This window comes from Lissotriton vulgaris, chromosome 1_1, assembly GCF_964263255.1.
Source record: "Lissotriton vulgaris chromosome 1_1, aLisVul1.2, whole genome shotgun sequence".
Taxonomy (NCBI): Eukaryota; Metazoa; Chordata; class Amphibia; order Caudata; family Salamandridae; genus Lissotriton; species Lissotriton vulgaris.
The window spans coordinates 1,427,074,433-1,427,097,928 of NC_141685.1; the positions used below are offsets into that span (position 1 = coordinate 1,427,074,433).

The following is a 23,496-nucleotide window of genomic DNA, read 5'->3' on the forward strand; positions in this document are numbered from 1 at the left end:
ATGGTGGCAAGTCTCTTTTTCATCTGACCTGGTTGTCGGAAACCTATAGGCATACAGCATAGCATCAGATATCAGGTGACGACCATAAGTGAAAAAAGACGTTTTTTATTTCAGGCCCACATATTCTTCCATTTATGATACATGATATGTCCAGCAGTCTGGGTTTGGAATTCAAGGTCAAAGGTGGAGGCATGATCCAACAGTGCTCATTGCACCTATCATTACATCCATTTTTGTTGGGTTCCTAATTGGAAAAAGCAATCTGTTTTGACTGTGATATTTATCGGGACAGTTATAATCTTGCTGAGCTTTACTGTTGATAAAAAGGTGCTCGTTGCTAGCACAAATTTTGCGATCGTTTGGATAGGTTTGAAAGCCACAACTGATAGCTCTTCTTTAACGTATGAAATCATGGTGTCAAAATAGATTGGTGCTCTACAGTTATGAAGTTGTTAAAATCTTAGCTGACTTTGTTTGATATTTGTGGAGGATTACGTGGGAGGTTTTCCGGGGAAAGGGTTGTTTTGGGGGTATTTTTTAAGCCTATGTTGTTGTCTTTACACTTGATCTCAGCCAAAAGCCAAGAATATCTGTGTTTTCTCTGATGGTAATAACATTTAAAACAAAGAATGTATTTGATGGCTGTGTATTTTTCAATAGAATGGGAGTCAGGAATGATGGAAGGGGGTTTAGAAAGTGAACCTGGATCAACTCCTTTTTGTATTATGCTTGCGTTGAGAGTGGAATGTTTTCAGGTGAACGTGTATTGTTCAGCTTCTGTTTTCAGATAACTTTTCCTGATTTCTCTTCTTTTTTGTTCTAATGAATTCCATGATATAAACGGCACGAGTGTTGCTTGGATATTCTACCTCGATAAGGATCCACTGTTTTGAAATGTATATAGTGAGACGAGAGAACCTGGCAAACAATGTAAACGTTCTAAAAAGAAACCACCCGAGTTATGCTCTACACAGAGCTCTTTCTCCTAGTCTAGTGATATTAAGATAAAAATGCGGATTAATTGATTGTGGACCACAAGCTAACCCCTGAAGGCGACAACTCTTCAACATTGAATTATTTAAGTAGATCATCACTTATTATGATTTATGATTGTATACTGCGCCTATGGACGAAAAGTAGTCAGAGATTGTCAACAGCCTCTTCAAAAGCCTAGGCCATTCCCGTCATTTACAAGAGACTTATGGTGCACTGAACCAATTTCTTGACTCTCAGATTCCACAATCATTATTTCAATCTAGAGCCAATGTGACAAAGGTCCAACAAACTCCCCTCCCATTAGGTTTAGATTTCTAGTACATATTGTGTGTATGTTGGTGAGTACTTTTTCCCAGGGATTTCTTCATCCACGATGTGTGGCAAAAGACTGAACAATGATGTCCTGCATTCTGTGGGGGGGGGGGCCTTCCTGGCGGTTCTTTTTCTTGGTTACAAACTCAACAATGAAGGTAGGGGGTTGGGCCCCCACTTTCTAGACAAATGTGCTCAGTTGCAACCTCCATCTACGCTTAAAAAGTTGCAATCTTTGCTGTTTGTTTATTCTAATTTCAGGACCACATAAATTCCTGATTATGCCCAGCGTATCAAACCTATTTACTCTTTGATACAACCCTCTTTTTGGTCTTCCAGTTGGCTTCCGGAACACACCACAATTCTTCGGTCTCTGTAGTCTGATCTGCTTGCAACCAATTCTTGTTAACACAAGACAATGCTACAGATTTGGTCATGAGGATTGTACCAGGGGCATTAGGCTTTACTTGCTTGATGTTCAATGAAGGGCACACTGTCCCCATTGCATATAAATCGCATTTGTATACTCCAGCTCAGATGCGTTTCTATTCTACAGAAAAGATTTTGATAGCGGCCCAGATGGCAATTCTTAAGGAACGCTCTTTGGCTCAGGGAAAACCCATTTTCATGGTTTCGCTGGCACCTGATTTGGAAGCAGTCACAAAGGCTAGTGTTCTGAATAAGAAACACTTGCATCCTCGTTGGATACAATGGGCCAGCTCTTTGACGTCCGCTTATGTCAACTTTGTGCTTGACCCTTCTTCGCAAACATGAGTTTTTCCAATATGAACAGGTTCATCCGCCTCCTTTATCTTCACTCTCTCCTGATCAGTACAAATGCATAATTTACACGGATGGGTCTGTGTAGCCGGCCATTGGTTCTAAACATGATTATTCTGCAGCCTGCACAATTGTGGCAGGAAAGATCGTTGATGGGGATTTAAAATCCTCCTTGGTGCACATAGTCTCTATGAGATTTCACGGCTCAATTGGCGGAGCTACGTGCTTTGGTCTTGGCTCTAGAGTTGCTGATCGAAAAGTTCCAATACTTCTTAATGTTAATGTTAACTGGGACTTCTAGAGCGCATAATCACTGACAGGTCTCTTAGCGCTATGAGAGAGAGCCTAACCTTGCCAAATCATAATGTACATGCACCAAACTTGGCCTAGGTTGTGTCCCAGGCTTCAGTAAAAAGAAGCGTTTTAAGTTTTTTCCTAAATGGAAGAAGGGTGGGTTCCCTGCGAAGGCTTTCCGACAGCCTGTTCCAGAGTTGCGGTATCATTGCGGAAAAGGCTCTGCCCCCTTTGGAGTATGAATTGAAATGGGGGCAGGCCAAAAGGCCCCACTTGTAGTGTGCAATTTGTTTTACTATGCACAATCCTTCAATGCCAATTTATTCTTCTGGACACAAAATTATTTTCATGATTCTAAAGGTAGCACAATTAAGCATAAAACACTATGGGTTCAAGTGGCCGCTCTAAAGGAATGTTTGCCGCTCACACATGTTATTCATGTCTTAGGTCATCAGCGTGTGGGAGCACATGCTTTTGGTAATTCTGTGGCTGATGAAGCAGCCAAATCTGCAGTAGCCACTTTTTCAGTAGCAGCAGTCACTAGGTCAATGACGAAAATGTATGATGATATTCTGGCGGTAATAGCTGCGACAAAAGAGGGGACGGAGTTCCACCAAGGTTTTCCTTCACATTACTCATACCACTTGTTGTCTGATCAAGTTCCATTTGTGACTATTCCATCTGTTGGGGATGGGCTGAGTCCCAACGTGGACCGCAGGCTTTCTTTAATAGTAGCTGCACATGAAGGCGTTGCTTCTGCACAAGCTGAAGTGACAGCGAATATTTCCCTTTTACAGCAACATTTTTGTTGGCTTTGTTTATACCAACAGGCACGTAAATATGTTCTTTCTTGTGACATTTGTCAACAAATTAACCATTCTACTGTTGCACGTCCACTACATACTCAACTTTGCATTTCTATTCAGCCATTTGGCTTCATTTATCTTGACCACAGCGGTCCTTTGATGTCTGACACTGCTTTTTAACACATATTGGTTGCAGTGGATTTGTGCATTAGCTTCCTTTGGGTTTGGCCGCAACGTAGTGCTGATGCTCAAACGGTTATAAAAGATTCACGTGTCTTTGTCAGGACATTTGCCTATGGCACCTTCAATTCCGACCAAGGTCCTGCTTTTGCCCGTAAGGCTGAACGGGGTGCGATGAAGTGTTTGGTGGTGCAGGTGCAATTCTCATCTTCATATCGGCCTGAGGGCAATTCTGTTGTGGAGCAGATGAACCATGACTTAAAGCAATCTTTAACAGCAAGGGTTTTAGGTACTGGCAGGGGCTGGCTGGCTCATCATTATGGAGTCAAGCGTGCACTTAATAATCTCACTAGTAGATCTCTGGGTGGGCAAACCCCAAACAAAATGCTCTTTGGCATAAAAACGTTTGTGCCTGACCTTGATGATCTAGACATTGTGGCGGCTGCCACAACCTTTGACGTAGATAACCATTGAGCTGTGTTACAGGACTTACAAAAAGCTTGTGATTCACAAGCGAAAGCCCATTTTTCCATGGATGCAGCAGGGCTGATTCCTGCTTCTAGCTTGCTTCCTAAAGTTGGAGATCAGGTCCGAGAAAAGGTGGAGAACAAAAAAGAATTTGGTCCATCCTACCATGCACCGGTCAGAGTCCTTGTTTTGAAAGGCATCCATACTGCGATTCTGCCTACAGTACCTGCTCGTAAGGAGAATTGTTATATTTCCATCGAACATGTCAAGCTACACCATATGGCTGATATTGAATTGTATTCCTCCAAGCATTCCACTCCGAGATCTTTAACTAAATCCAATGGCTTCTGTTTCATCGACTAGTCCCCAACAAAGGGAGGGGGAGATGGAGTGTTCAATTGATTTGTTGTCCGTTTTACCTTAAACATCCACAACTGTGGACACTGAGTATGCTTCACCTCCAGTTGATGTTATCATTGACATTCCTGAAAGTACAATTCGTTCACCGTCCAATGAAGAACAGCCCCCATTGTTTCAGCTGGGGTCCAGTGGTTACTACATCGACCATAATAGCTTTTCTTCAGATACATCTTCTTTGTCATCATCTGTGGTAGAGCCCCCACATGTCATCTCATAAAATGAAACGATATCAAGCCCTAGTTAATATTTCAGCATTCCCAGTTCTTGATGGCTTTGCTTGGGATAAGGTAGCATTCGATATCCATGTCCCACAGAAATTTTGAACATTCTATATGTTTTCCATGTTTCCTTAGGAGATGTGATTTTGCCTGGCATACACTCTGATGACTGGGATATTCATGCTGTTCATTCATTGTTCTCGGACTTGCAATATTATACTGCTTTTGGCACTGAAGATTTGTTTTTAAATTCTGCAAATTATGCCGATTTATTCCGTTATCATTATGGCCATCATTTTTTGGACAAAACCAGTATTCAAAGACCATTTTTTGATTACACCCAATGGGGTCATTATCCAACACCGTTACAGGGTAGTTCAAAGACCCAACAGAGTAAATATATATATTTTTCTGGTTACAGTCTTTCTGACCCTCAGTCCTATTATTACAGTCTAAAGATACTGTACCGAACGAAATTAGTTTATTCCTTGTCCTTCATGAATGATTTGTCTGTGAAAGGTTATGAGAATTGGAAGCACACTATTGATTTGAAATCCATCTGGGGTATAAAAAATTGGCAGGTGCAGAGCACTGAGTCATTGAATCGTGCATGTCTAATACCGTCTCCGCTAATATTTTTAAACAAGACGGTACAACAAACTCCTTGTTTTGGTTTAGCCAAAAATCTGAATACTCCCACCATTCCGTTATTGTCTACTTATGAAACATGGCAAAAACATACCAAGTACACAATTGAAGACTTAGCTGTTATGTTTCATAATGATACCCTTAACTCCTCTACTATTGACCCCTTGGGATGGTTACTGTGGCAAGCGATCCCCAATGCATGTCAATTACGCTTTTTAAATACTACAAAGGGGTTTGCACAAATTAGACCTGATCCACGTTTCCCACATTCCCATACAGTTACCACATATTCAGTGGGTAAATTGTGTCAGCAATGGTTGGAACATTCCATACTGTCATCTGTGAAACAACACCTTTTTCTCTTGATGAGTGACAATGATCTGGAAGATTTTCTTTTAGGTCCAAATTCCCCGCTAGCAAAACGTTTTGTCTATGCATCATATAATGAATTTTGGAAGCTATCACCGATGGAAGCAGCGGTGCGCCTGCGCCAAATTGACCAAGCTAATTTAGAAAAAGTTCTTGCAGTTGTTGATTACACCATTGTTAGAAATGGGGTCTCTAGTTGGCAAGGGACTTGCACCTTTGTTCAAATAGGGACCCTTCATCCTATTCAGGACAAGGGAGTTACACTCCTAAAATAACCCCTGCTGACTCCCTTGGTAGCTTGGCACGAGCAGTCAGGCTTATCTTAGAGGAAGTGTGTAAAGCATTTGCACATAACCAACAGTAATGCAGTGTAAGTACCACAAAAGGACACCACACCAGTTTAGAAAAATATCGAATGTTTGTATATACTTAAAATAAGACCAAAATGATAAAAATCTACAATACAGACTTAAAAATCTTCAGTTATCAAAATAACCTTGAAAAACAGTTTCTTGATGTAGATAGCTCCGTCCGGGGCTATCACGGTGTCGTAGGCAAACAAATCCAAACAGTTCTGGTTGACCACGGCATCGCGGGCCAGCTACGTTGTCGGCAACAGCCGCAAACAGTACCTTTTGGAAATGCAGGGTGTTGATGATCTCTCGTTGAGCTTCCGAAAACATGGCATCCGCAGGCGACGGTTCCGGAGGTCGGTGCAGGAGTCATCGGGGCCCTCAAAGTCACACGCGTTGCAGGTCGATCTCCTCTCTGTTGGAGTCAGGAGCCCTGGCGTCGGTAGGTGTCGCGTGCAGCGGTGCAGCATGTGGTGCCCTCAGGTGGCCATGCGAGCAGTGGCGGCATCACATGGCGTCGTCGGTGAGACCAGGGTTGTGGTGCGAGATGAAGGAGGTGCTCGTCATGGTGCTGGCAGGTCATGGTGCAAGCAGCGGGGTTGTCATTGCTGAAGCGCTGCCCTCGGTTGACAAGCTGGAGTCAATGGCACTGGTGTCGGTAGGCCAAGGGCACGGTGCAGGATGAGGGCAGTGTGTTGTGTAACTTTACGAGCGGGGCCCTCGAACCACGGTGCAAGTAGCAGCGTCAATTTTGGCGTGGAGCAGTGTCTTCGGGGAGGCCACAGCATAGTCGTGAAGCAAAGCGGTGCAGAATGTGGTGCCCACTGGTCTCGGTGCAAGCAGCGTCTTGGTGGCGGCATCAGCAGGCGGCATAGGTGAGACGAGGGTCGTGGTACAGCGTTGCGGCGGTGCCCTCTGCGTGCTGACAGGACACGGAATCGGCAGTGGCGTCATAGATGGTGTTGAGTTGCTTTTCTTCTGTTGCAGCACAAAGCACACACTCCCCAGTGCTGAGGGCAGAAGAGCCTAAAGTCTTTGCTGTTCATGAGACTTCTTGAACAGGGGGAAAGCTCTACCTCAAGCCTTTGGAGAAACTCACAAAAAGAAAATTGCATTAAGTTCAGCTCAGTCCTTTCACTGCCCAAGACAGAAGCAGCCACCGCAGGCCCATACAGTAAAACGCAGAGCAAAGTGGTAGTTCCTCCTCAGTTCCTGGTGTTCTGGGGTTTGGACACCAATATTTATACCACCAAATCCTTTGTTCTCTGAAGGTAGAGAGTGTCTGTACCTAGTACAAACCAGTTCTGGGTGCATTCTGTTAGAGCACAACTTCTTCCTTTTTCAGTGGGGGCCAGGGTCATCAGACGCACCACAGGAAGTGGAGCAGCATTGTGGAAGGCAGGCACAGCCCTATTTAGGTCCAGGTGCGAATCCTCCTACCACTCCCAAAGCAGATACGTCTATTAAGCCTAGTGCTGACTCACCCTGCGTCCCAGAACCACCCCAGCTCATGTGACTCACAAACCAGACATGCAATACACAACCTAGCAGAGGAAGGTTGGAGGATGAGGCAAGAAAATACCGCACTTGGAACACGGTGACCCGGGAGCAGGCATCTCTACGAACTAAGCTATCTTCTAAACTTAAAAGTAAGACACCAGAGTTATCCGCTCTACCGGTCTGCACAACATGCTGCTTCCGGGCTTACAGCCCAAATTACTTTGTTATTTGGACACATGAGTGAATATACTGATATCCTAACAAGTCGATATTACTATTTTCTTCGAAGCTATCTGCCGCTCTCTGGTACAGCACAATAGGGTACCTTCCCTACGTCCCTGTTCACACCGAACTGGTCTTGGGCCCTGCCGGGTCGGAATTATCACCGGCGGAGCGACCTTTCAATTATATACAGGCGTTCATGAGCCCTGAGGATTCGCAGAAGCGATGAAACATGTGTCGGCTGGCTGTCCTGTTGTGAGAAAAAATTAAAGAACCGAATTGTATTGTATAATAAGTCATTGACATTGTTCAACATGAAGTGTCTGTTTTGTATCATGGTCAAAATCAGTTGCGTTTTGTAATGCAATTTGCATGGACCTTACAAATGCTCAAAGGTGAAAAGTACAGTGGGATTACCTGAATGCTTCCACACTATTTTTGTCATTATATTTGACTGATAAACAAAATTTAATGTTAATGAAAGACGCCACATACACCTTGTTACATATCGAACAATTAGAACAATTACCATTTTCTGTAGCAGAGATCGATTCAGCTGTGCGGTTGATACCTAGGGTTATTTCACTGCCTATCTCCCTTTTTCAGTTTACAGCCTGTATGAAACAATATCCGGTTGGTAGATATAAGCCCCTCGGCAGTAACTATATCCATGAATTATGGTTGTTGCCATTTAGATGTCAACGTGCGGATACCGATGTTTTCCTTACCGGGGAGGACTGCGATTCAAGAGTAGTACATTCCCTAGTCTGTAAACAAGTTAAACTTCACAGCACCTGTAACGTTTCAGCCCCTAATCTGGCTTGTTTTTTTAAATGGTACCCCTGTGCCAGCTATTATTCCTGTGCTAACTTTGCTTTCTAACGAAAGTAATCTCATTTTGAAGAACCACGCCTGCTGCAGCTTGCGGGCAGGAATTCTGTATATAGTAACAGTTTCCCAACAAGTTACATGTTGCAACAATGTTCTGTTTCCACTCCGCATGGGTTTGTAGATAGTTTGCTTTGGGCTTCATTTCCAACTTTGAAAACAGATTTCAATAAGCTAAGCAGACTCAAAGTGCTATTGTTTCAACAAGAAGTGGCTCTCACGTCAGCTCGAGAGACCTTCGCATTGCAGGTGGTGAGAACCACAAGTGAGATTCACTCACCGCTAAGCACAAATCTCCCACTCCATTTTGTAGAATTAATTCACCAAATATTTAATGCGTCTGATACCGCGGGCCTAACCCACTTTTTTAAAGTTGTGGAATCCGACCTTGTCACCTCCTTTCAGACTATTTTTGGCATCATACCGGCTTTTATTCATTCTATTTTTTCAAGCGCCTTCGGAAGTTTTCCCCTGGTGCTCCTGCTAATTTGCGGCGTACTTGTATTGCTATTGCTAATTCGCAATGACTGCTCAGTTTGTGGAGCTCCCAAACCCGGTCCAGTTGCAGCTGTATCACAACCAGATGCGCCTGCTATTTGCTGCAATGCCATTACAAACTCTTGACATCGACTACTGGCTGACCTTCCGTTATGCCTACTTCACCTACTTGCCAGCGGGGTTCCACTGCCTTCGGTTCCATTTTTAATGGCCCTGGAAGTCTGCCTCTCCAATACAACCCATGCTGCCCTGGATTATGAACTGTTAATAGGTTCTTTAAAGGCCCATGACCAGGAATGTTCCATTGGTAGGTTGCCCTGATATGTGCCTAACAGCTTCTGGATATGAGGAGCATGTGTGCTCGTTTGACTTTCTCAATTGAATGGCATACCTCTTCACTATGGAAGGTATAGAAAACATACTGGAGTTTATGGCATTCTTATTTTTCAGCGACATTTCTGAATCTGAAGGTTTTCTATGAATGGATATGTTTTTGGGTACCCAGGGCCAGATGTACGACCAGTTTTTGTGATCCCGTTTGCACATGCAGATACATATTGGGCCATGTGCACAGCCTATTTAGCAAGTCGAAGTTCTTTTGCGACTAAATAGGTTTTGCGACTCGCTATTTGGAAGGGGCGCTCCCTTCCAAATAGCGAGTCTCAAAACTACGTACTAATTTTTTGCGACCGCAATTGCGGTTGCAAAACACTCACAATTACCGCCTACTTCAAGTAGGTGGTAGTGCATTTGCAAATGAGGAGCCATCCCCAGGGGACTCTGTCCCCCTTGCAAATGCATGTGAAATAATTTTTTAAGGGCAGGCAGTGGTCCCATGGGCCACTGCCTGCCCTTAAAAAACGAAATGAAAAAGTTTCATATATATATTTTTTTAATGCATCCTGCATTCAAAAAAAAATCTGCTTTATTAAAAAGCAGTCCCAGACATGGTGGTCTGCTGAAACCAGCAGGCCACCATCCCTGGGAGGGCTGGCATTCACAATGGTCTTGCAAATTGCGAGATGCTCACTAATATTAATGAGCCTCTCAATTTGCGACCCCATTGGGAATTGCAAAACAGTGTAAACACTCTGTTGTACATTTCATTTAGTGACTCGCAATGTGTTGCAAATTGCGAGGCACTAAATGAAAGGCTCGTACATCTGGCTCGTAAATGGCAATTATTTAAATTTACATCAACAATGTTTTTTGGTTCACAAATATCCAACTTGGGATAACACTGAGATACTTTGCCTTTGCTTACCTCTGACTTTTGTCTTAGCATGGTGCTACCGACCTGGCCAAGGGGAGGGTGTCACATGGCCCTTAGGGACATTGTCATCTTCACTGACTTAGCATGAGTCCACTGCAGCCTGCCTGCTGCTTTGCGCCCATTATTACATGTCTTTATTTTTGCAATCATTTCAATGATTATTTTCACATGATAACTCATTGCTGTGTTCACTCTCTGCATGTTCCTTGGATTTTGCCAACATTATGTGCAAGGTCAAACAACAATGCCCCTTGTTATTTTGTTCTGCTCCGGCCTTAGCCCTTAGACAAAACATACAGATGCAGCTGTTGTTTGGACAAGGTACTTTGGTATTATTAGAATACACGAATAGGTAGCACACACTTGGAGAGGGACCTTTCCAGGGAGAAGAGCGAGACATCACCTATGACGTAGATCTTTCATCTATAGGCTAAGGTATGGGGTCTGCTAACAAAGCCCAGAGATCTTCTAATATATAATAATACTGCTTCTTAGCACAGGGAGGGAGGTTAGACTCTATTGTCTTTTCATTAGGACTTCCTACTTTTGGCACGTATACTTCTTGTTAGGGCATGTTAGTTATAATACATTTTTTAAACTATTTCTTGTCTCTGTCAGATCTTATTGTGGACAAGTAAAAGAGTGAGTGCAAAAGGGTATGTCTTGTTACCGCGATTCTTGAGAGATCTGGGAGTGTTGAGTTCTGGGGTGTCTAATAATTTGTTTCTCTATTAGTGAGTAGGAGAGCAAGTGAGACACTATAGCTAGTTGGTCCTGGGCTTGTGGGTACTAAGGTGGTAGGAAGACTCAGTCCCTATACACCAAGGTCCCATAATCCTGCGTATAGGTCTGTGTTTGTACAGAATCGCTGCAACACTCTTCTATGTGAGATTCAAATCCACATATGTAGTGACTTCTGTATTGTAAAACAAAATCTGTTAAGAAAAATGTCAAATTGCAAAAAACTAATGGAGTCCACACATAAATGGAAATTAGGAGGGAAGGGGTTACTAAGAGTGGTAGCATAGGTAGACTAAAGGGCCAATTCTTACAATTTGTGTGCAAACGATTTTAGCTTGCATGCACAAAAAGTTACATCTGGACCTTGAAATGGTAAATATTTATTTACAGAAACAGATCTGCAGATTTTTATGTGTGCTGATTAGATGGCAGTCTGAAATCAACTAGTTCGCAGGAATTTGGAACTTTGCTTATTAACAGACATTGGCAATGCCTTTTCAAACACTGATGGCACTTCTAACATATGGCTACTTCAGTTGCTAAAAGGTGCAAAAGGTGTAGTTTAGTGCCCAAACCCTCCCGCCCCCATGCACACTTTTTTGAGGGAATCTAAGGGATGGTATTTTATTCACATGAATAACATTTCCATGGAAATCAAAAAGACCAGAAAAGGGTCACTAAAGTAAACCTTACACCTCTGAAATTTCCACACTATGGAAAATTTGGAAATCCTGAAGGTTAGGATAGCCAGAGGCACACAAGGAAAACTACAACTTGTGTAGTTGCATTGGGATATAGCTGTCAGTTTTTTGAGTTCCCAAAAATGAAAACATGAATGTAAATTGTAGATCCACATGGTGCTTGAAATCTTTTGGGGCTAAACTCTGGTGAGGCACACTTCCCTACCTGTGTGTCCTCGTTGTTGCTACCAGCCACTCTCACGCTGCCGCCGCTCGCGGCCACCGGGGACTTCAACCCCCATCATCCCTTGCAGCAAAGCGGAGGCCGCCAACGCATTTTCGGCGCTTGGAGGCGCTGAAAAGAGCCCTGAGCCTCCGCTGCGCGGGACGCCGGGCGAAGCCCTGGCAAAGGGCGGGCCCTCTGTGGCCCTCAGAGGCCAGTAGAGACCGGGCTGGTCCACCCCCCCTTGGCAGGCCTCTTCCACCTGGACCATTTACATTGTTATCAGGTCAGTGATAAGAGAATACTAAATTGCCTAAACATTTGTCACATAGTAAATCCCGATTAAACGTACATTATGGGGAAAAGAACACCGACAGTGTCTAGGCCAAAAGACGTTCACAAAATGGCGATAACCACTTCCACCACCCCCCGGCCAAGTTTGACCGTCATTGATAAAATGCTCCAGAAGACCATTTACGTTGTTGCAACAGCCATCCAGAATACTGAAAGGCGCTTTTCGCTTCCACCAAGCTTGCCCCTCCTTTGAATCAAGAAAACTCACTGGATTCTCTACTTGCCGCATCCTATGCAGGGCTTCCAGGCACAGACTTTAATAAGAACTGCATAATTGTGGACACGGCCCCCCCCGAACATTTTACCACAGGTAGCAGGTTATCATCAACCCCCACTATGCTCAGGTCTGATATGAACATGAGTCAAGACTCTTGTGTACCACTGCCCAATGACCTGGCACATCTAGATGACACTGACCCATGCCCGGATCTTGATATATCAAATACTGAGAGGGACAAAAGTGACAGTATTCATGTGCGAACCAGGGGGCAAAAAGCCAAGAGAAAATTGAAACACCTAGACACTGAGCTATCGCCAAAAAAACTGAGAAACAAGGGTGGGCGCAAGCAAAGTCGCAGGATTCCTGCTTCTGTAGAGCGGAAAAGGGATAAGGGGGAAGATCAATTTAACAAAATAGATACCCACACTACAGAAGCTAGCGCAGCGATGGGGAACGAAGGATTCTGGGGGAGGATGGAGACCCTACTGACTACCCTTTTAGGGCCAATCAACCAACAAATCCTAAATATGGATAAGAGGCTGAGAGTGTTAGATGATCATGTAACAAACCTAGGCATAGGGCAGACTGTAATAAATAAATCCAATGTGGGGACATTCAGTGGAACTAAGTCCAAAAAGAATGGGGTTAATACGAACACAGATGGTCACAATAAACTTACTCCCCCGATGCCAACACCATGCACAAGCAAAAATCTACCTCCAGCCCAACATGCCTCTAATTCTAATACGACAAAGGTAGTTAGCTTGGAAGGAACGGAACAAAATGTTGATAAAAGTAAAAGGGCCCCAGCCTGACAAACCAAGAATGACGCCCAAAACCGCACAACAGTCCAACCTGAACAAAACATGGCAACCAACACGATGAAGATACCTACCCGCATCAGCCTGCCGCCTGAATGCGGGGCGTATGTGTTGGTTTTAGTCAATGTGCCCAAAGTAAGGAATGACCAAGAGGAAAACCCCATCACCCTCAAAACAGGATCCTCCATTGGCTATCTATAAATTGCAATTTCCCAATGGAAGGAGCAAGGGAGATTATCCAAACACAAAGAGTCGGGTTGGTGGGCCTGCTGAGAAAAAAGTTTGAGGGGGATTGCATAATTATAAATTTCAAGTCCCCTCAATGGGCTCAAAAAACCCTTGCTAATGCCCCACTGCCCTCACCTTGGGAATTTAATACGACCTTGCTCCCTCTGGGCTATTTTTACAGACACCTAATAGCCCCAAACTCTAACCCCAGGAATAACCCGGCTGTGTGCTATCAGGACCCAAATCTTGGTACCAGGAACAAACTCCCATTGCACCAACTGAATCAAGACTTTAGCTTTATGAACGGTCCTGCCCAGTGCCACCAGGCCCTATTCCCAGCACACCCGATGCCACACCCATACTTTCCCATTATGCCCCTGTACAACCATAGTGAGAGGCCATATCTAAGGACAAATTTAAACCGGAACTTGCCTCAGAACGAGTTGAGGTCCATATATTACATCCCAACCTATAACCGGTTTGAACATGCCTTCCCAAATTTAGAAGATCAGGACTGACTGGGGAAAAGGAGAGGTAACATTGGATGTCAAGAAGAAAGTAATGACAATGAGGAACATTTATTATCAACAATAGCTAACACAACCCAGGAAAAAGTAGCGCACCACCACACTGCCACACCTATAGCTACACAAGAGGATGTATCTCCCACACTAACCAACTCTAAGCGGAGCATGGTTATGAGTGTTAGGAGCAAGTCAGCTAGCCACACCAACCACTGTGACTTGTCAATCCTTAGCTGGAACGTGGCAGGGTTAGAATCAAGACTGTCAGACCCACAACGGGTCCAGCTATTGGATGGTAAAGACATTATTATGTTTCAGGAAACATGGGCTGTTGGGTATCTACATATAGAGGGCTACCATTGTTTTAGTGTGACTGCACCTAAGCCTGATTTTGGACGCGCAGTGGGAGGCTTGTTCATTGGGATCAAGATACTGGCCGGTAGTACAATCAGAGACTTATCAAGAGGGAATCCGAACATACAGATCTTGGAGTTCAAGCGAAAGACCCAGATTTATTTAATTAACTTTTATAATAACGATTTTTATTCTGTACCTAACAAGAACTTTGAAGCACTCTCTAAGACCATACGAAATCTTGAAACCAGTTTAGAAACTGAGGAGGAGATAGGGATTTTAATCGGGGGGGGGGGACTTTAATGCGAAAATCCCAAAGAACTGCTGGACCGAGGATAGAAATCACTTAGATCAAGCGGAACGAAGGGGCATTGAATTAGCTAACATATTAACTGAGCACACTCTCAGCAATGCTATGGATACAAGTTACACTCCTAGCACAAATCATGCTCCCACGTTCAGAGGCAGGGATTGCTTTTCTACTATTGACTTTATCTTTATGTCCCACAAGTTTTTAGACCGCGTAACAAAATTCACAGTGACGCAAACATCGTTTGGCGATCATAACCCCCTCACAGTGACTCTTCACCTAGGCCCTAGCCAGGTATTTGCTAATTTAAATGGCGCAAGAGACATCACATCCTCGGGTGACGGTCTGCGATTAAAATGGAGGGGAGTTGACAGTGGGGCAATATTGGAAAGTGTAAAAAGGGAATATCCCGTGTTAATCAACTCTTGTTTATCCATGGATGGGACGGTCACAGGATAATCGTTGACTTTGGTAAACTGTGTCTAGCCATAAAAACTTCTTTGTCAGTTCCATTGCCAAAGGAAGGGAAAGAGCCAAGGTGGTTTGATTCCGCCTGCTCACTAGCTAACAGGGAATTGCGCAGGGCATTAACGACTAAACCAAGGTGCATAATGGAGGTACAGGTAGCCAGGAAATTTTATAAACTTAAAATAGCTGAAAGAAAGGCTGCATTATTGACAGAACAGTGGGAGTCGCTGGTTGGAAGTGCAAACTTGAAAAGCAGTGGCCCCTTCTGGTCAGCTGTCAGAAAAATGCGAGAAAACAATTAACCCCAATCAGTTGCAATATAACTAGCAGCTCATGAGAGGCCCATTTTTTCCTAAATCTATGCCGTACCACTTGAGGAATCAACTAGCTTTGCCCCTGGACAGCTCCGCGGCTTAGAGATCGATCTTCTTGAGGTGGAAATAGCTATCAAACAGAGCCTTAAACATTAATGAGGATTGGTGCCCATAGACATTATTAAGCATAGTCCAGATCCATGGGCACCAATCCTCATTAATGTTTTTAATAGTCTACCAACAGTGCCTATGCCCACTACCTGGGCAACTAGTACTATAGTACCAATTGTTAAAAAGGGCGAGAGGTCGGAGCCAGTGAATTACCGTCCGATCTCCCTTTTGGGCAATACCTTAAAAATCTTGGGGCGAGTAATTTATAATAGGGTGGTAGAGTGGACTGAAGATACGGGTCTATTGGACCCGTGTCAGATGGGATTCAGGAACAAGGTGGGGACGGTTGAGCAATGCTTGAATCTAAAACTGATAATTGATAAGTATAGCGTTGCCCGATCGTCTCCTATTTACCTTGAGTTTATGGATCTTTTATCCGCCTTTGATCTAGTGAATAGATCTAAACTATGGGCAATCCTCCTGAATTATGGACTGGATGAGGCTCTTGTTAACTTCCTGGCCTACCTCCACACTGATCTCAAGGCACAAGTCAGGATTGGGATAGGTGGAGAAGTATCTGGACCTATCAACATCGGCAGAGGGGTAAGACAGGGGTGCGTTTTAGCACCCCTGTTGTTTAATATTTACATTAATGGTTTAGCCAAAACCCCTAAAACAAGTGACTAGTGATGTATCAATAATCCAGGGGCAACCATTACCAGTTTTATTATGCGCAGACGATGCGGTCCTCATGGGCCAAACACCAAATGCCCTCCGTTTACTTGTTAAAAGTTTCATCCAATACATGGGCTTAGATCTGCGTGTAAATTTTAAAAAATCTTTTATTATGCCATGTGGACCCGGGAAACGAAAGCTCAACACCATGCATATAGGGACAGATAAATTAGAATCTGTAACTACATTCCCATATTTAGGGCTGGTTTTCGCTGAGAACGGCTCATGGAGTGGGCACTCTGCCCACGCCATGGGCAAGTTCTCGAAAGCCACCAATTCTATTTTGAGCTTGTCCCGTCCATAGAAAATAGGTGCCACCAGAGCTATTTAAACATTTTTTAGACTACAGTGCTTACCTGTAGCTACATACGGGGCTGAGGTCTGGGGATTGGGAAAAAATCCAAGTATCCAGTGAGAAGAAGGTCGATTCTGTAGAAAAATACTGGGCGCCCCAATCTCATCTTCCGAATTTATTTGTCATGAGGAACTAAACCTCCCCTATGTATGTGATTTTATTAAACTAGACCAGCTCTATTCTGGATCAGAATCTGGAGGAATAATTCAGCCACTCTAACGCAAAATATTATAAAAGACTGTCTTAAATGTGACCATGGCAAGGCGATCCCCTGGCTTGCGGGAGTCCTAAAAACATTGAGTGCCGTGGACAGGGGAGATCTTTTCTCCGACCCAAGCAAGATTGAGCCCAAAGATAAAATTGAGGTCAAACAAGCACTGTATGCACTTTATAATTCTGAACGAATGGAAAGGGAAACCCTCAAATCAACTGTTGTGAGTTACATGGGGAATGAATTATGTAGGAGACCACTTCCACCCTACCTCACTTTACCCATGACCAATTGGGAGAGATCACTGTTTCGGCTAAGGGCGGGTTCAGTGAAATTCATACTGGGCTTTCCCTTGGGTTATCAACACACAACACAATACAATCCATGTCCGTGTGATGGTATTGGTAAACAGAATGATTTGCACTTTCTATTCTTCTGTAAATTTTATTTAACATATATTAATTGGCTTTTAACTCCTTATTTTAGAAAACAAAGACCCCTTTCTTTAGGGGAGACATATACAATGTTGCTCTCCCTGGACCCAGATGAACTAATTTACCGCACTAGCACCTATCTGAGACTTATAACACGCGTACGCAAAATGATGGAAAACCCCTGAAAATAGTCTTATGAGAGTTATATTAGATTTTTTAATAATTATGAATTCTGTAATTTGGATCTGTTATGTAATTGAATTGTTTTAATGTGGTACTTTTATGAATTTTATGAAATTCGAATAAAGGTCTTTTGAACTAAACTGAACTGTAGAGCCACATGTTCACCAATATGGAGTTACTCGCTTCTTGGGAATTGGCCCTTTTATGCATTGGTTTATCAGTGCAGTTAAACAGAAGATACATGTTTGCACTAGGTAATGATGGTGAGTGTCATCGTTACGGGAACCCTAATGGGACACAGGATCACACTTGTTGGGATATATGGCCCTAATACTGATGCTCCCACTTTCTTCAATGATATACAGGTACAACTGTTAAACTCGGATCCAGGCCTAATACTGATGGGTGGTGATTTTAATCTGCTTCTCGATCCGTCAAGGGACAGCGCGGCAAATGCCCCAGACGCGAGAACCCACTCACGTCCAGTCCTGCGTGACATCTGCACACACTTCTCCCTAGTGGACATTGAGGCGTTGTTGCACACTTCTACACCGGCTTATTCCCACTACTCTGGGTTTCATGACACATGGACCAGAATCGATTATTGGCTGATATCCCCGGAGGTGGTTGGGTGGGTGACGGACCTACTTACACTGCCTCGCACGCTATCAGATCATTCTCCCATAGTGTTTCGGTTGAGGATCCCGCAGGAGGGGGGTTATGAAAGGAAGTTGTGCTTCCCAGGGAAGGCTTTAATGGATCCAGTTTTCACAGAAGAGCTCAGAGAGGCCATAGTCGACCATTTTGACTTAAACAAGGGCACGGTAGACACCTGGGCTGTCCTTTGGGAGGGATTTAAAGCAACCATCAGGGGTGTATGCATCGCTAAACATACTGGAATGCTGCGTGATGTACGGGCTGCCCTCGCTCGCATAGAGCGTGACATAGCGGCGCTGGATACGGAACAGCTTCAACAACACACAGAGGAAAGGGAGCGCAGGCGCTTACAACTGATGGTGGAGTTTAGGGAAGAGGCAGAACGAGAGCTCCGATTTTTGACCAGATCATACACAGCCAGAGAACAAGGGAAGGGTGAAAGACCTGGCAGACTGTTAGCACACCTACTCCGTCCCCCTCACTCCTCTTCCTATATCACGGAGCTTAGAGGACCGACGGGAGACATAGTACGCACCACGCCTGAGATCTGTGACACTTTTCTATCCTACTACACCACACTATACACCTCCACATTGTCTGACGATGCTACTGAGCGAGGGGATTATCTGAATGAGATTGCAATGGTGTACTTAGATAAATGGATGATTGACTTTTTGGCAGATTCCATAACATCGGATAGTGTAGAGGAGGCTATTGACTCCATGAAGAGTTCTTCGGCCCCTGGACTGTATGGGGTTTCAGACGATTTCTACAAGGCTTATAAGGATATACTGGTTCCCCACTTGGTAGAAATGTACGCCGAAGCGCTCAGAACTGGTTGTCTGCCCCCCACTCTAAGAGAAGCGGTCATCATGCTATTACCTAAGCCGGGCAAAGACACTACGCTTTGTGAATCCTACCGCCCACTGTCCCTACTGAATCTTGATTATAAGATCTTAGCGAAAGTTCTCGCCATTCGCCTCTCGCTCCTGATGGAATCCATAGTTTCGCCTGCCCAATCAGGCTTTATCCCACACCGCTCCACATCCCTCAATCGCCGCACCCTATTTTCCGTTCTACACCGGGTGGACCCCGATACACCTGCGGCAGTGATACTATTGGATGTCGAAAAGGCATTTGACTCCTTAAAGTGGCCTTTTCTAATGTCTGTGATGCGCCGCATGGGAATCCCGGAATGCTTGGTCAACACAGTTGAATTATTGTATACTCTTACCGTCGCTCGACTGCGCTTAAATGGTACACTCACTGCCCAGTTCCAACTGGCGCGCGGTACGAGGAAAGGTTGCCCCCTGTCCCCCCTGTTATATATTCTGGCAATGGACCCATTGGTCCGTCATGTCCAGGAAAGGCACTTGCACCGCGACCTCCAATTCCGCACTGGCCCACCTCTTGTCTTGCTATATCCGGATGATACCATCCTCTGTCAGGCAACCCCAAACCAACCTGGAGCCATTACTCTTGGAAATCACCCGATTTGGCAAATACTCAGGCCTTCGTATTAACTGGCACAAGTCGGTCATATTCCTGCAATACGCCCAGTACTGTCGAGTGGCCCAACTCTTTCCCCCTTGCGTGGTGCCGGGATTCCGTGAAATACTTAGGCATCCATATACATATGGAGACAGAATCCATTATCAGATTAAATTACGGTACTGCGCTGATGACCCTTGTGGGACAGGTTGAAAGATGGAATAGACTCCCATTGTCCATGGCTGGCCGCATTGCTGTCATCAAAATGATAGTATTGCCAAGGTTTCTATACCTGTTCAACAATATACCTATACCCCTCACCAAAGTTTTCTTCACGCAGCTCCGCTCTTCACTCCTGACACTGGTATGGGGCAACAAGACCCCACGTGTGGCATGGCGCGTGCTAACGCTCCCATATGAACGGGGTGGGTTGGGCGTCCTGGACTTTTATCTCTATTTTCTGGTGGCGCAGTGCTCATACACATACCCATGGTTACACCCTGACGCCAGAATCCCATACCTGAAACCGGAGGCCGATTTGGTACTGCCGGGTTCACTATCTACCACACTCCCGTTGGGCTTCCCGAGAGATCAAAAAGATATCCAAACGGTTTCGCCTACGTGCTGGGCATGGGGAAGACTGGGCCGCCTGGTAGACCTTCCGCAGCTATATTCCCAGGCCCTTCCGTTACCAAACGCCACTTGGCTCCCGATAACTGGGGAAACTGTGGTGCGACAAACGTTGACCAAGTTCCACATAACCTCTATCGGGGATTTATTCCCGGAAGGTCAAGCATTCACACTGACGGAGGATCACTGTTTTACGTAGAGGACATTCATGGACTCTTTTGTACTTACCAGACTAGGCTCCCTGCTGCGCGCTTCATTCTCCTCGTTCCCCCTCCCCCCGAGGAAATGACACCCCTCACTTTTATCATACAACACCCGTCGGGCGCACATCTGGTCTCTAAGTTGTGCTGCAAACTCCTCCCCTCTCGAGATCAGGTTGTACGTGCTGCTTGGGAGGCAGACTTGGGATACTCCATATCGGATGATCAGTGGCTGTGGTGCTGTAGAGCGACCAAAAACGTTTCTATCAATAGCAAACACAAACTTTTACATTTTAAGTTTCTGCGTAGGCTGTACTTTACACCAGCGCGACTCCACAGGATAGACCCTTCAAGACCTCACGCCTGTCCCAAATGCGGTGGCCCATTCGCAGATTTCGCTCACCTTTCCTGGACCTGCCCCAGGTTGCATGACTATTGGTCCCGAGTACACGGCACACTCAGTTCCATGCTCCACTTAACCCTGGTCCCAATCCCGGAGATCGCTCTCCTGGGATATGTGGCTGAATTTCCAAAGTCAGTGCGCAGACTGGCGGCACTGGGTTTTCTGCTAGCCAAACAAGAAGTTGCACTGAGATGGTGCGACCGACGACCCCCACTACACAGCTCCTGGCTCCGGAGCTTGGCACATTGCAATCTCAACAGTACTGAATACTCAGAAATGGTCCCTGCCACATCCAGGCCGGTCGACATCTGGGGCCCGTACCGTGCACATATAGCAAGCACCATTGAGAATAGTCAGCATACCCCTGCACCTGCGATGGCACTGGAAGGTATTGGTTGAGGGGTGTGAGGATACCCTGATGTTGACCATTTGATAAATGCAAACTTTGTGGGATCTCCCCGTCCCCCTTTGGCCGGGCGCCTCGTTGAACTGGGAAATTGCATTTGATACATACACAGATGGGAACGCTGAGTGGTAATGTTGCCTTAGTGATTAAAGTAGTTGTGTCCCCCCACTGTGGACCTTTATCCCTATCTTGGCCATACAATTTGAGTATGTTTGAAAGATTGTGACTAGAGTGACACCTTATGAACCGTCATTTTATATTGCATTTGTATACTTCTCTTTATTTTTGTATTTCTTTTGGAAAAAAATATAACTAAAATTCAAGTATGTTTATTCATGAAAATCTTAAAAAAGGTTCTACTGTAATGCCATATCAGATATGTTTTGCACACAGTGCATAATGCGTAACGAATATTAATACCAAACGCCACCGGACCTCCGGGCTGTCCGTAATGAGGCTGTGTCAATCCATTCCATACCTTGTTGTCGCCACTACTGACATGCTACCGGCCCCCGGGTTGTAGGTGCAAAAGCGGTGTACCGTATAAAAAATGCAATAAACAGTTGAACACCAAAAAAAAAAAAAAATGATGGTGAGTGAGGGAGTGAGTGAAGAGGGGGCAATATATAATTACATCACCAGATCAAATAATGCGACGTGTTCTTTAGACCAGGTCTGTTAATTTATCCTGGCAATCTTCTGGCAGAAGACGGGTAAGCATGTCTTGTAATCGGGTACTGCCTCATTATCTCATTAACATCCAGCAATTAATATATGCAGCTAACAGCTACTAGAAAGCCTGATAGTAAAGATGTGGAATTCATAATTACTCGTAATCAAATGCATGCCTTAACCTTGCTTTATTTTTCTTTCCACAGTTTGGGAGAACAGAAGAGATTTCCAACACTTTAAATCCTGATTTTGTCAAGAAATTTGTTATGGACTACTTTTTTGAAGAAAGACAAAATCTTCGATTTGATTTGTAAGTCTTCAAGCAATATAGATATATTTATACAAAAATAAGCACATGTTTATTAAATGTATGTATTCTGTAGGGATTCCTAATCTAGGGGCTAAAGAGATTATGGTGTTATTTATTTCCCATGTCAGGCTTTTCTGAATAATAAGTGTATGCTACCTGTTCATTAAATTGACTGATTCATACTTGTTTTGATATACTTAAATCATTAATTCTCCAGTATTAGGGGTGTCTTTCATAAATTCACATGCTTGAATTTTCCCCGTTGTCGAAGTGGGAGTCCCACGGTACATAAAATAGCAATAATGCTAAATATATATCTGTAAATATATGTGAAAAAACATAATACATAATAAAAGAAGAGGTAAATACAAATGAAAAAACCTCCAGAACAATTCCTACATAGGAATGCATGGTAAAGAGAAAAAACACTTGTAACACATTAGTGTCATTATGTTAGTCCAAACTACAGCCGATCAGGCGCAAGCACCCTCTAGAACCTTCTCCTCAGAAGCCCAAGTCCTCAGATTTTCTACCGCACGTTGTGTGAAGGGAGTCTCCCTGAGCTCTGCTCAGTTCTTTGCTTCAAATCTTCTACTTTCAGTCTTCTCAACATGTCAAGTAAGAAGTCTTTATTCAGACCTTGCTCTTCTTGTGGGAAGCTGAGTCTTTTCGATAAAGACCCCCACCAGAAGTGTATTTATTGTTTATACCCTGACCATGAAGTTGGCAGCTGCAAGTTCTGTAGAACTTTTTCTACTAAAACTCTGAAGGACAGAGAAGGCCGGCTTCTCCTTTGGCTCCAGCTTCTTAAAGACAAGGACTCTGTTATGTCAAATGCAGAAAGTTTTCACTCTGGTCCTTCATCAGTAGCCTCTAAGCGTGGTAGTGTTCAGGATGTTCCTTCTCCTTTCCTCAAAAGGAAGAAACTGGCCTTGCCTCTGGCCTCTGGGGTGTCTCCTACCACTCCTACTAAAACTGCGCCCACGAGACCTGGCTCTCAGGCGTCTTCTGCTGCCTCTAGGAGTGTGTCCACGCCTCTTAGGGTTCCGTCGTCGACGGGACCGTCTACGAGCGTTCTGACGACGAGAGCCGCAGTGTCTTCATCGTCGACGATGACGTTGAAGACGACATCAGCTTCTGCTTCATAGACGACGGTCTCGTCGTCAGCCTTCACGTCGACGAGAGTTTCTTTGCCTTCTCAGCCTGTATCCTCGACGATTCCCATCACCTCGTCGA

At 44.5% G+C, this 23,496-nt stretch overlaps 1 protein-coding gene across 3 annotated transcripts in view; it reads left to right on the top strand.

Annotated features, from left to right (window-relative positions):
* CPNE8 (copine 8) overlaps positions 1–23,496 on the top strand; it is a 990,278-nt gene that overhangs the window by 252,918 nt on the left and 713,864 nt on the right. For all 3 annotated transcript variants that reach the window (XM_086967237.1, XM_086967238.1, XM_086967242.1), the window contains one exon: positions 22,157–22,260. In XM_086967237.1, coding sequence (XP_086823363.1) covers positions 22,157–22,260 — 104 coding nt within the window. The remainder of the gene's footprint in view (positions 1–22,156; positions 22,261–23,496) is intronic.